At 45.1% G+C, this 12712-nt stretch overlaps 1 protein-coding gene across 1 annotated transcript; it reads left to right on the forward strand.

The window, feature by feature from the left end:
• Positions 1-6236: 6236 nt before the first annotated feature.
• surf2 (surfeit 2) lies at positions 6237-12320 on the forward strand. The gene is made up of 6 exons (XM_060841164.1): positions 6237-6384; positions 8086-8237; positions 8970-9073; positions 9500-9682; positions 10526-10638; positions 12081-12320. Exons 1-6 carry the CDS (start codon positions 6286-6288, stop codon positions 12162-12164), a joined length of 735 nt encoding a protein of 244 aa, XP_060697147.1. The 5' UTR covers positions 6237-6285; the 3' UTR covers positions 12165-12320.
• The last annotated feature ends 392 nt before the right edge of the window (positions 12321-12712 follow it).

A 12712-nucleotide genomic window follows, 5' to 3' on the forward strand; every position in this document is an offset into this window, starting at 1 on the left:
CCCCTCACTGTAACACACTGATATACCCCACACCCCTCACTGTGACACCCTGATATACCCCACACCCCTCACTGTAACACCCTGATATACCCCACACCCCTCACTGTAACACACTGATATACCCCACACCACTCACTGTGACACCCTGATATACCCCACAATCCTCAGGATTACACTCTGATATACCCCACACACCTCACTGTAACACACTGATATACCCCACACCCCTCACTGTGACACCCTGATATACTCCACACACCTCACTGTAACACACTGGTATACCCCAACCCCTAACTGTGACACCCTGATATACCCCACACCCCTCACTGTAACACTCTGACCTACTCCACACCCCTCAGATTAACATTCTGATATACCCCACACACTCTCACCGTGACACTCTGAAATACCCCACACCTGTCACTGTAACATTTTGATATATCCCACACCCCTCAACATAACACCCTGATAGGTCACACACTGTAATACTCTGATATTTCACACACTCCTCACTGTAACACACTGATATACCCCTCAGCACTCACTTTAAAACCCTGATCTGTCCTCACACCCCTCACTGTGTCACCCTGATATACTGTACACCTCACTGTAACACACTGATATACCCCACACCCCTCACTGTAACACTCTGACCTACTCCACACCCCTCAGATTAACATTCTGATATACCCCACACACTCTCACCGTGACACTCTGAAATACCCCACACCTGTCACTGTAACATTTTGATATATCCCACACCCCTCAACATAACACCCTGATAGGTCACACACTGTAATACTCTGATATTTCACACACTCCTCACTGTAACACACTGATATACCCCTCAGCACTCACTTTAAAACCCTGATCTGTCCTCACACCCCTCACTGTGTCACCCTGATATACTGTACACCTCACTGTAACACACTGATATACCCCACACCCCTCACTGTAACACACTGATATACCCCACACCCATCACTGTAACACACTGATATACCCCACCCCCCTCACTATAACACACTGATATACCCCACACCCCTCACTGTAACACACTGATATACCCCACACCCATCACTGTAACACACTGATATACCCCACACCCATCACTGTAATACACTGATATACTCCACACCCCTCACTGTAACACACTGATATACCCCACATCCCTCACTGTAACACCCTGATATACCCCACACCCCTCACTGTAACACACTGATATATCCCACATCCCTCACTGTAACACACTGATATACCCCACACCCCTCACTGTAACACACTGATATACCCCACATCCCTCACTGTAACACACTGATATACCCCACACCCCTCACTGTAACACACTGATATACCCCACATCCCTCACTGTAACACACTGATATACCCCAACCCCTAACTGTAACACACTGATATACCCCTCATCCCTCACTGTAACACACTGATATACCCCACACCCCTCACTGTAACACACTGATATACCCCACATCCCTCACTGTAACGTACTGATATACCCCACACCCCTCACTGTAACACACTGATATATCCCACACCCCTCACTGTAACACACTGATATACCCCACACCCCTCACTGTAACACACTGATATACCCCACATCCCTCACTGTAACACACTGATATACCCCACACCCATCACTGTAACACACTGATATATCCCACACCCATCACTGTAACACACTGATATATCCCACACCCCTCACTGTAACACACTGATATACCCCACACCCCTCACTGTAACACACTGATATGCCCCACATCCCTCACTGTAACACACTGATATACTCCACACCCATCACTGTAACACACTGATATATCCCACAACCCTCACTGTAACACCCTGATGTAGTCCCCACACCCTTCACTGTAACACTCTGATGCACCACACACCCCTCACTGTAATAACCTGATATACCCCACACCCCTCACCACACTGTGACACTCTGATATACCCCACACCCCTCACTGTAACACTCTGATATAGCCCATACACCCCTCACTGTAACACTCTGATATACCCCACACCCCTCACTGTAACACCCTGATATACCTTGCACCCCTCACTGTAACACTCTGATATACCTCACACCCTGTCACACACTATACCCCACATCCCTCACTGTAACACCCTGATATATCCCACACCCCTCACTGTCACACACTATACCCCAGACCCCTCACTGACACACCCTGATATATCCTACATCCCTCACTGTAACACATTGATATACCCCACACCCCTCACTGTAACACTCTGATATACCCCACAACCTTCACTGTGTCACTCTGAAATACCCCAAACCCTTCACTGTAACACCTTGATATATCCCACACCCCTCACCATGACAACCTGATGTCACACACCCCTCACTGTAATACTCTGATATTTCACACACTCCTCACTGTAACACACTGATATACCCCACAACCCTCATTTTAAAACCCTGATATGTCCTCACACCCCTCACTGTGTCACCCTGATATACTGTACCCTCACTGTAACACACTGATATACCCCACACCCATCACTGTAATACACTGATATACCCCACACCCCTCACTGTGACACCCTGATATACCCCACACCCCTCACTGTAACACACTGATATACCCCACACCCCTCACTGTAACACCCTGATATACCCCACACCCCTCACTGTAACACTCTGATATACCCCACACCCATCACTGTAACACACTGATATATCCCACAACCCTCAATGTAACGCCCTGATGTAGTCCCCACACACCTCACTGTAAAAACCTGATATACCCCACACCCCTCACCACACTGTCACGCTCTGATATACCTACACCCCTCACTGTCACACACTATACCCCACACCCCTCACTGTAACACTTTGATATACCCCACAACCCTCACTGTAACACCCTGATATACCCCACAACCCTCACTGTAACACTCTGATATACCCCACACCCCTCACTGGAACACACTGATATACCCCACACCCCTCACTGTAGCACTCTGATATACCCCACACCCCTCACTGTAGCACTCTGATATACCCTTCACTCCTCACTGTGAAACTCTGATATGCTGCACACCCCCAATTCTAACAAGAAAGTGAGGACCGCACAGACTGGAGATCAGAGTCGAAAAGTGTGGTGCTAGAAAAACATAGCAGGTCAGGCAGTATGCGAGGAGCAGGAGAGTCAACATTTCAGGCCTAAGTCCTTCATCAGGAATGTGACACTCTCAGAAAGGGCTTATGCCCAAAACATCGACTCTTCTGCTTCTCAGATGTTGCCTGACCTGCTGTGCTTTCCAGCACCCCATTTGTTGACCCTCACTGTAACACTCTGACAGGGCTTTGTTATAGCCCCTCTAGGGTGGTGTTCATCACTCCCTAAAAAATTTTAATCTTTTCTTTCCTGTGTTTAAGTTTTTCATCCTCCAGACTGATGGTTCCTTTATTTCCCCTGTTTATTGGTCAGCGCAGAGTCTCATCCATGATCTAGTGCTGTATCAGAGTCTGTTTCTGTTCTTGCCAAACTTGCTAAGTAATGCTTTGTCAGAAATAAATGCTAACCCTCCCTGGCTACTGTGGCAGGACATCCCAAAGTGTTGTGATTCAATCATTTGGCTGATTTTCTTGAAAGCCAATGTTAATGAGCTATGGGTTTCTCTGTGTTAGCCAAATGAACATAAATAGGAGCGAGGTAAGGTATGGCCGGTCTTTTCATGGACCCAGCTCTATTTACCGCCTGCTCACTGTAACCCCTAATTCCTTTACTGTTCAAAAATCTATCTTTGCCTGAAAAACATTGAGGAAGCTTTAAATACTTCACTGGGCGGGGAATCCCACAGATTCCACTGGGCACAGAATCCCACAGGGCGGGGAATCCCACAGATTCCACTGGGCGGGGAATCCCACAGATTCCACTGGGCGGGGAATCCCACAGATTCACAACCTGTTGGGAGAAGAAGTTCCTCCTCAGCCGTAAATCTGCTTCCTCTAATTTTGAGGCTACGTCCTTATTGTCCTAGTTACACCCACTGGTGGAAACATCCGTTCTACTTCTATCTTATCTATTCCCTTCATAATTTTAAATGTTTTCATAAGATCTCTCCTCATTCTTCTAAATTCCAATGAGTATAATCCCAGTTTACTCAGTCTCTCCTCATAAACCAACCCTCTCAACTCTGGAATCAACCGCGTGAACCTCCTCTGCACCCCCTCTGGTGCCAGGACATCTTTTCTCAAGTAATGAGACCAAAACTGTACACAGTACTCCAGGCCTCACCAACCCCTATACAGCTGCAACATGACCTCCCTATTTTTAAACTCCATCCCTCTAGCAAATGAAGGACAATATTCCATTTAATTACCTGCTGAAGCTGCAAACCAACTTGTTGTGATTCACGCACAGAGACACCTAGGTCCCTCTGCACAGCAGCATGCTACAATTTTTCACAATTTAAATAATAGTCCATTTTACTGTTATTTGTACCAAAATGGATTACCTCATATTTACCAACCTTGTGCTACATCTGTGAGACCCTTGTCCATCACTTGACCGATCTGTATCCCGCTGCAGACTTTCACTGTCCTCTGTACAGTTTGCTCTAACACCCATCTTAATGTCATCTGTGAACTTTGACACACCACACTTGGTCCCCACCTCTAAAATATCTCTGTAAATTATAAACAATTGCAGTCTCAACACTGATCTCTGAGACACACCACTAGCCATTAATTGCCAAGAACACCCATTTATCCCCAATCTGTTTTCTGTTAGATAACCAATTCTCTATCAATGCTACTACTTTGCCCATCATGCACCATGATCTTTTGCAGGAACCTTTTGTGTGGCCCCTTGTCAAATGTCTTTTGGAAATCCACCATATCCACTAGCTCCATTATTCACCCCACCCACTCATAATGTCCTTGAAGAGTTCCAGTAAACTAGTTAAACATGACCTAACTTTCATGGAACTTTCTGTGTCTGCCCGATGGGACAATTTCTATCCAGATTTCTTGTTATTTCTTCCTTGATTATAGCTTCAAGCTTTTGCCCCACTATAGACATTATGCTAACGGGCCTATGGTTACCCACCTTTTTTAAATTGTGGTGTCACATTTCTGTTTTCTATGACTCATTTGAGGGCGCATTCTCTCGCATCCAAGCTCAGAGGTTGAGCGTTCAAGTTCCACTCCACAGCTAAATTTACAATGACATACTTGATGCGGTATACACACAAGGGATGTGAGTCAAAGACATTGAGTGTTTGAGGTTACAAAGATGGTAAGGATCATGCTGCATTTGAAGTAGTGCTGTGAACAGCTGTAATCTGTGAGTTATAAACAGGAGATAGAAGCACCTGAAGAAGACGTGACATGATTTCTGCAGCAGAGATTCTGAACTGAAATGAACAAGCTGACCTCCCTTGAAAGATGACATGATAGAGACCTTCAGAATTCTGAAAGGGATTGACAAGGTGACCATGGAGCAATTCTTTCCACGTAAATTGTAGGGAGGCCTAAACTATGGTCATCAATACCGTCAAATCCAGTAGGTAATTTGGTTATTTAACTCAGAGCGTTGAGAACTTGCTGCAGTATGGTTGATGTGAATGTTCATTTCGGGGATAACAGATGAGGAAAAACTACAAGGGAAATAGATGGGTTGGGTGAAATATGGACTTACAGCCCATTTCACTTTGTGAACAGCATAAACACAATCGTTTTTCGGTCCCTTTAGTTCCGAAGAGGTCATTGGACTCAAAACTTTAATTCCATTTTTCTATCTCTGCGGCCAGAACTGCTTTTTACAGCAGTTTTAGTTTTTATTTTGGTTTCATTGCATAATTCAGTCCAGGTAAAAAAAACTGCAAGGCCATAGACCTGCATTTCCCCAGCAGGAAACAATCAGATTTCTCAAGCTTTAGTTTTATTGAAGGGGGCCATTCTCATGAATAAGCTCCACATGTTTTACTCGTTATTGGAGATAGAGCACTTTCACATCTGCCATCTTACCGGAAGTTCCGTATTTACTCTCCAAATAGACTTTTGGAATAGAAAACCCTGTTGTTGGAGTCGGGAGGGGGTTGTCCTGACTCTAGACACTGGGTTTTGAGACTCTGATTCAAATCAGTCCGTTAAATGACGTTTTAGTTTCTAGTTTGGTGGTTAGATTAAAAAAAATCCGGAAGTGTTGTCATTTTGTATTTCCGGTTACTGGTGGCCCACATGTTTGACCCGGAAGTACCGCTGTTATACTCGATTCTAATCGGAGCGGCTCCATGGAGGGGGTTCCTGGACAGGTCTCTGATCCTCTGTCTCCAGAAGTGATTGCCTTTCTGCAGCAACACCCAGCGCTGCAGCCTGGCCCCAACAACCGAGTGAGTGTGAGGCACAGCCTCTATCTAATACCTCATTGACCTTTAAATGCCCCCATCTCTTTAAATACCTGCGTGGTCCCTTTAAGAGGCTCTACGACTCTTTGAAGAACCGCTTTGTCTTTTTAAATAGCTCCACGGTCTCTTTAAGTTATCCCTTTGGTGGTCCGTTGAAATGCTCCCACAGTCACATCGCCCCCCGACTCAATAAACTGCCCTCCCATTCCTCCCCTGTTTGAGCCGGGAGGGGGTTACCTGCTGTCATTCTGGGCGGAAAGCCTGCAGGAGCTCTCTGAAAGCCTCTCGTTTTCTCTCTGGAGAAATTAAGACGCGGAAAGCTGCAAGATCTCAGAAACAACAACAACAAATTGTTGGAAAAGCTCAGCAGATCTGGCGGCGTCTTTGGAGAGAAATCAATTCATGTTTCGGGTCCACTGACCCTTCGTCAGAATACTGCTGCTTGCTGCATGTGTTTCCGAGTCCCAGTGATAGTTTACAAATATATTATTGTGGTAAGAGTGAATTTGACAAATAATAGAGATGCAGTGGTAAAGTGTACTGGTGTCCTTTCGATAAACCAGAGAATTAATTCAAATTCTACACTGAGCAGTTTGAGAATTGGATTAAAAATCTGGAATTAACTAAATTGATTGTGAATTGGATAGGTTGCTGGATAAATTCACTGGATTACTTCATGTCTTGTAGGGAAGGAATCCTGCTACCCAGTGTGGGACTGTATGTCACCCAGATCAATGTAATTGATTCCTAGTTGTCCCCCAAGACATTCAATTCTATCAAAGCCTGTATAAAAGTTAATCACCTTCTATGTAGAACTGGGGTTGGGCACCGATGATAGTTTAAGGATAAAGGAAAAACCTTTTGGGATCGAGATGAGAAATTTTTTTTAACCCTGAGAATAGTGAGTCTGTGTAGTTCACTATTACAGAATCTGGTTGAGGCCAGAACATTGTATTTTTGAGAAGGAAGTCGATAACAGCTTTTGGGGGTAAATGGATCAAGGGGTATGAGGGGAAGCACAGGTTAGGGTATTGAGCTCAGTGGCGAGACTGAGGTGCTGGAAAAGCACAACAAGTCAGGCAGCATCCAAGGAGCCAGAGAATCGACATTTCGGCAAAAGGCCTTCATCAGGAATTGAACTCAGTGACCAGGCGTGAGAGATCAACTAGTCTGCTCTTATCTCTTATGTTTCTATTTTACCGATCCACCAATGACACTCTCATCCCCATAATTACTGAAAAATAACTTACTGTTAGTTAGCTTGCAGGATCATGAGCCTACATGGTGGCACTTGGGAGTGGAACAGAGGGGACAGAACAACAAGCCTTAAACCTTAAAGTCAACTTTCACACTCTTGAAGGGCAATACGAAACATCAGTTTCAGTTAAGGAGGTGGTTAGTTCAGTTATGTCGACCTTGGAAGAAAATAACCAGTTTCTCAATCTAACAGTCTCTGAAACAATAATCAGCTGACTGATTAAGACTCCAGGGAACAAAATATGCAGAGGGCTGCATAGGAAGATCCCAGGTGGAATGTACAATATAGGACAACCATGTGGATATGACTGAGTGAGGAATGTTGGGCCAGGGCACCAGGGACTAACTCTCTTTCATTCCCTCTCCATTCAGTTAAAAATTCCCACAAATATTTTCATGCAACTAACGTTTGTATTGTGTGTGTTGAAGGTTAAATGTTCTCTGACTGGGCATGAGTTGCCATGCCGACTGGCAGATCTACAGACCTACACCAAAGGCAAGAAGTACCAACGCCTAGCAATGAAGGAGCCATTTAATTTCAGTCAGTTTGAGCCACACATTGTCCCCAGCACAAAAAACCAGTAAGTGTGAGATGCTCAGCATCTTATCTGACCAAGGGTACAGAGCAATCAAATACTCGCAAGGACAGCTACAGTATGGATTAGATACAGAGAAGAGCAATGTTGGAGGGTCAGTGCTGAGGGAGTGCCGCACTGTGGGAGGGTCAGTGCTGAGGGAGTGCCTTACTGTCGGGGGGGGTCAGTGCTGAGGGAGTGCCGCACTGTCAGGGGGTCAGTGCTGAGGGAGCGCTACACTGTCGGGGGGGGGGGTCAATGCTGAGGGAGCGCCGCACTGTCCGGGGGTCAGTGCTGAGGGAGCGCTATACTGTCGAGGGGGGGGGGGGGTCAATGCTGAGGGAGCGCCGCACTGTCCGGGGGTCAGTGCTGAGGGAGCGCTACACTGTCGGGGGGGGGGGTCAATGCTGATGGAGCGCCGCACTGTCGGAGGGTCAGTGCTGAGGGAGCGCCGCACTGTCGGAGAGTCAGCGCTGAGGGAGTGGGCACTGTCGGAGGGTCAGTGCTGAGGGATATCGTTACAACCAATTTGGAAATGGGGATTTTGTTCGCCAGTTTTTATCCAGCAAGTCACTGTAACTTAAAAAGCAGATTATGATGTGGTCATTCTGTTGTTGCTCTGGGATCTTACTATACACACATTGGCTGCTTCACTTCCAATATTCCAGCACTGGCTATAGTTACACAAAGTGCATTGATAACTGTGAATTCATGTGGGACATTTCTCCATTTGTTCAGGCATCAGCTGTTCTGCAAGTTGACAATTCGCCACATTAACAAGATTCCACAGCATGTTCTTCACCATGTGAATGGGAAACGCTACCAGAAAGCACTGAAGAAATGTGAGTGTATTGTTCAGATAGGAAGGTGTGCCAGGCACTAAAATGGAATGCAGAAGAATGCACTGATTGAATGTTTTGAAGTTCATTTTAGTTTATATATAAACCACCCTAAACCCTTTGATTGAATTCCAGTCTGTAACTTACTCCTGGGTACCTGTTATTGTGTATATAAAGCACCATGAACTCCTCAATTAGATTCCAGTCAGTAACTCTCTTGCTGAGGTCTTTGAGTGAATTTTCCTGTTCAGAACCTTGTGTACAGAGAAACTGGCACTGGGTGGATGAGTTGGTAATTGTTTAGTTGTTTGGTGTCAGTTTTAGCCTGGCAGGGGTTTGGGGCAGACACATCTGTGGGTGGTGTATTGGATTGACCTTGGGTTGGAGTGACCACCTCCACTAACACGTTGTCCCTCTGTCTCGGCCCAGTTAACGAGTGTGCTGCTCTCGGGGTGCCCTTTGTACCAGCATGTCTCTCTCAGAAGAGAAAACAGGATCGAGAATCTAAAAGGGAGGAGTCTTGTCACAATCGGAAGGAATTCTGGGAGCCTGACGAGAGTGAAGGAAGTGAGAGTGATGATTCAAGTGACAGTATGAGTGATTTGTACCCAGGTGAGTGACTATTAGCAGGAGCTCTGTGACTGTAACCATTAGGTTGGATCCCAGCAGTGGTTCTGAGCCTTCAGGTGCACTTTCAGGAGGAGATTTCGAATTGCAATTCACTGAGTTTAGAAAAAAAACCTCATTAACACTTTCTCTGAAGAGAATAATTAGTTTTCCCTAATCTCTCCACAGAGAACATGTAGCTTGCCCTTGACAGTTTCTAATATGGACATACCTTTGGGTACAGAACCAATGGCTGAAGCATTTGCATCTATTTTCAACCAGAAGTGCCAAGTGCATGATCAATCTCAGCCTCCAACCGAAGGACAAGGGCAGCAGATTCACGGGAACATCACCCCCTGCAAGTTCCCCTCTAAGTCACTCACCGTCCTGACTTGGAAATACATCACTGTTTCTTCAGTGTCGCTGGGTCAAAATTCTGGAATTCCCTCCCTCATGGCATGTGGGTCAACTCACAGCACACAGACTGCAGCGGTTCAAGAAGGTTCGAGGTCAATGAGTTATGAATGATTCTTTTAAATTCACTTATGGAGCATGTGCATCACTGGCTGGGCCAGTGTTTATTGCCCATCCCTAGGTGCTCTTGAGAGGGTGAGGGTGAGCTGCCTTCTGTTGAACTGCTGCAGTCCATGTGCTGTGGGTTGACCTACAGTGTCCTCAGAGAGTGTAAATGCCGGTCCAGTCAGCAACACTCATGTCGTATGAATGAATATTTAAAAATCAACCCGTAACCCCTCCCTGAAATGCTTGTGCTACTCATGGTATCTTTACAAATGTTAATCTTGGGTTCAGTGATCAGTTGATTCTTAACGGTTAATATTTGTCTTGTAGAACACATCTTTCACAGAAAAGATGACACAAAGGCAGAGGTGTTCCCGAACAAAGAGCATAGCAATGGTGAGAAAATGGAGGTTGAGGTAGCGTCACCAATGAAACGGAAAAAGGTAAAGGCTGCACCCATCACATGGAACCAGTAATGTACTTGATGCTTCTTCGGAATGGGAGGTCCTTCAGCCTATCAGGCCTGCTCTACCATTCAACTCTTAGCTTAGATTTTTGTTGGGTAATGAAATTATCAAACTATTTTGATGTGGAGGTGCCAATGATGAACTGGGGTGGACAAAGTCAGAAATCTCATGACACCAGGTGTAGAAAGGCAGATTTCTATACCTGTGCACGTCCCTCCACTTCACCTGATGGAGCAGTGCTCCAAAAACTTGTGATCTCAAATCAGCTTGTTGGACTATAACCTGGTGTTGTGCAACTCCAGATTATTTAAAAATTGAGTTATTTGAAGGAATTACAGAGATCTGCAATTCTTTTTGTGAAGTGGTTCCTGACATCACCCTTCAAAGGTAATTAGGAATGGACAATGAATACTGGCCTTGTTAGCAACACTGCCCTCCCAAGCATGTAGGATAATATATACCTCAAATGTAAAAAAAACTCTCCCACTGACTAACCCCTTCAATATGCACCCCTGCCAATAGAACAACGTCTCCCCAACTTATCAAATCTGTTAATCACCTTAATCAAGTCACCCTTTCAATGTTCTGTACTCAAGTATTACAAGTTTAGTCTGACGATTGTTGTGACACAACGGTAGCGTCTCTACCTGTGGTCCAGAAGGTGTGGGGTTCAAATCCCACCTGGGCCAGAGGTGTCATTTTCTTAGCAAGGTGATATGTGAGCTGTTGTGGTGCAGTGGTAACTTGCCTGTAAGCAGAGAGGCCCAGGTTCAATAACATCTCTGAACAGAGTATGACAGCACAGAAAGAGACCATTTAGCCCAACTCATTCATGCTGACCTGTTTTCCTAAACTGAACCAATCCCATTTTCCTGTGTTGACCCCTATTCCTCCTTCCCCTTTCATATCCATGTAGCTGTTTAGATGTCTTTTTAATGTTGTAATTGTACTTGCCTAATTCAGCCTGTTCCATATATGCACCACCCCCCTTTGTGAAACAAGTTGCCCCTCAGGTCCCTGTTTAAATCTTTCCCCACTCACAGTAAACTTATGCCCTCTAGTTTTGGACTCTCCTACTCTGGGGAAAAGACATTGGCTAGGCTGGTGAGAAAGCTGACAAGTTTTGTTTGTGCAACTTGTCCTCAAATTTAACCCTTTTAACCTGCTCACCTGTCACAGACTATCTTTCCCAGCACAAATGCAGTTACTTCAAATGGTATGGAGGTTAAAACTGAAATGAACAGAATTTTGTTGGAGAGAGTATTGATGAAAATGGAGCAAAGTGTGCAGCATGAGTCTAATATGACAGACTGAGGGACTGAATGGTGTCTAATGTTTGTTTTCTCTCATGAATAGAAGGTTAGGAAATTAAATTGCTGCTCTTCTAATATCCAGTGAATGTTTCTCCCCACCCACAGCCACAACCACAAACTTACATGAAGAAGAAATTGAAGAAAGGGGCCTCTCAAAGACCCAGCAGTCACAGCAAGTCGAAAACATAACTGAAAGCTGGAAATCAGAACGAACCCTGGGAATAACTCAGCCACTTGGTTGCCTGGTACAATGTGCTGAGTATTTACTGTACAGTTTCAATTTGTATCTGTGTAGGGAGTAAAGCATACCTGAAACAGTAAAGCTGTGAGCATCTTTGAACCTCTTGTTCAATTGTAACCTTGAGTCCTTCCATCTCCTCTTAACAATGTTGACTCTCAAGGATGCAGGCTACAAAATTATTTCTATAACTTGGTATCATAGCCATATGTACCCACTGAGGATAATCAAACAAAACTTGATGCTGCAGGGGAGATATTAGGACAAAAGTCTTAGTCAAAGAGGGAACTTCCAACCTGGCACACTAATTGAAATTTGAGGATGTTCAAGGCTGGGTTGGAGTAACGTAGATGAGGGTTGCGGGGCTGGAATTGAAAATTGAATTTCAAAACTTATGAGAATTTTAAAATTGGCTCTGAGTGAAGCAATGTTTGTGTTGGTTAGTGAGTTGGGTGCTGGCTCAATGTGATGTGATACAAGTTGGAATGTTGGCAGCAGA

The sequence above is a fragment of the Hemiscyllium ocellatum genome, chromosome 21, assembly GCF_020745735.1.
Source record: "Hemiscyllium ocellatum isolate sHemOce1 chromosome 21, sHemOce1.pat.X.cur, whole genome shotgun sequence".
Lineage (NCBI taxonomy): Eukaryota > Metazoa > Chordata > Chondrichthyes > Orectolobiformes > Hemiscylliidae > Hemiscyllium > Hemiscyllium ocellatum.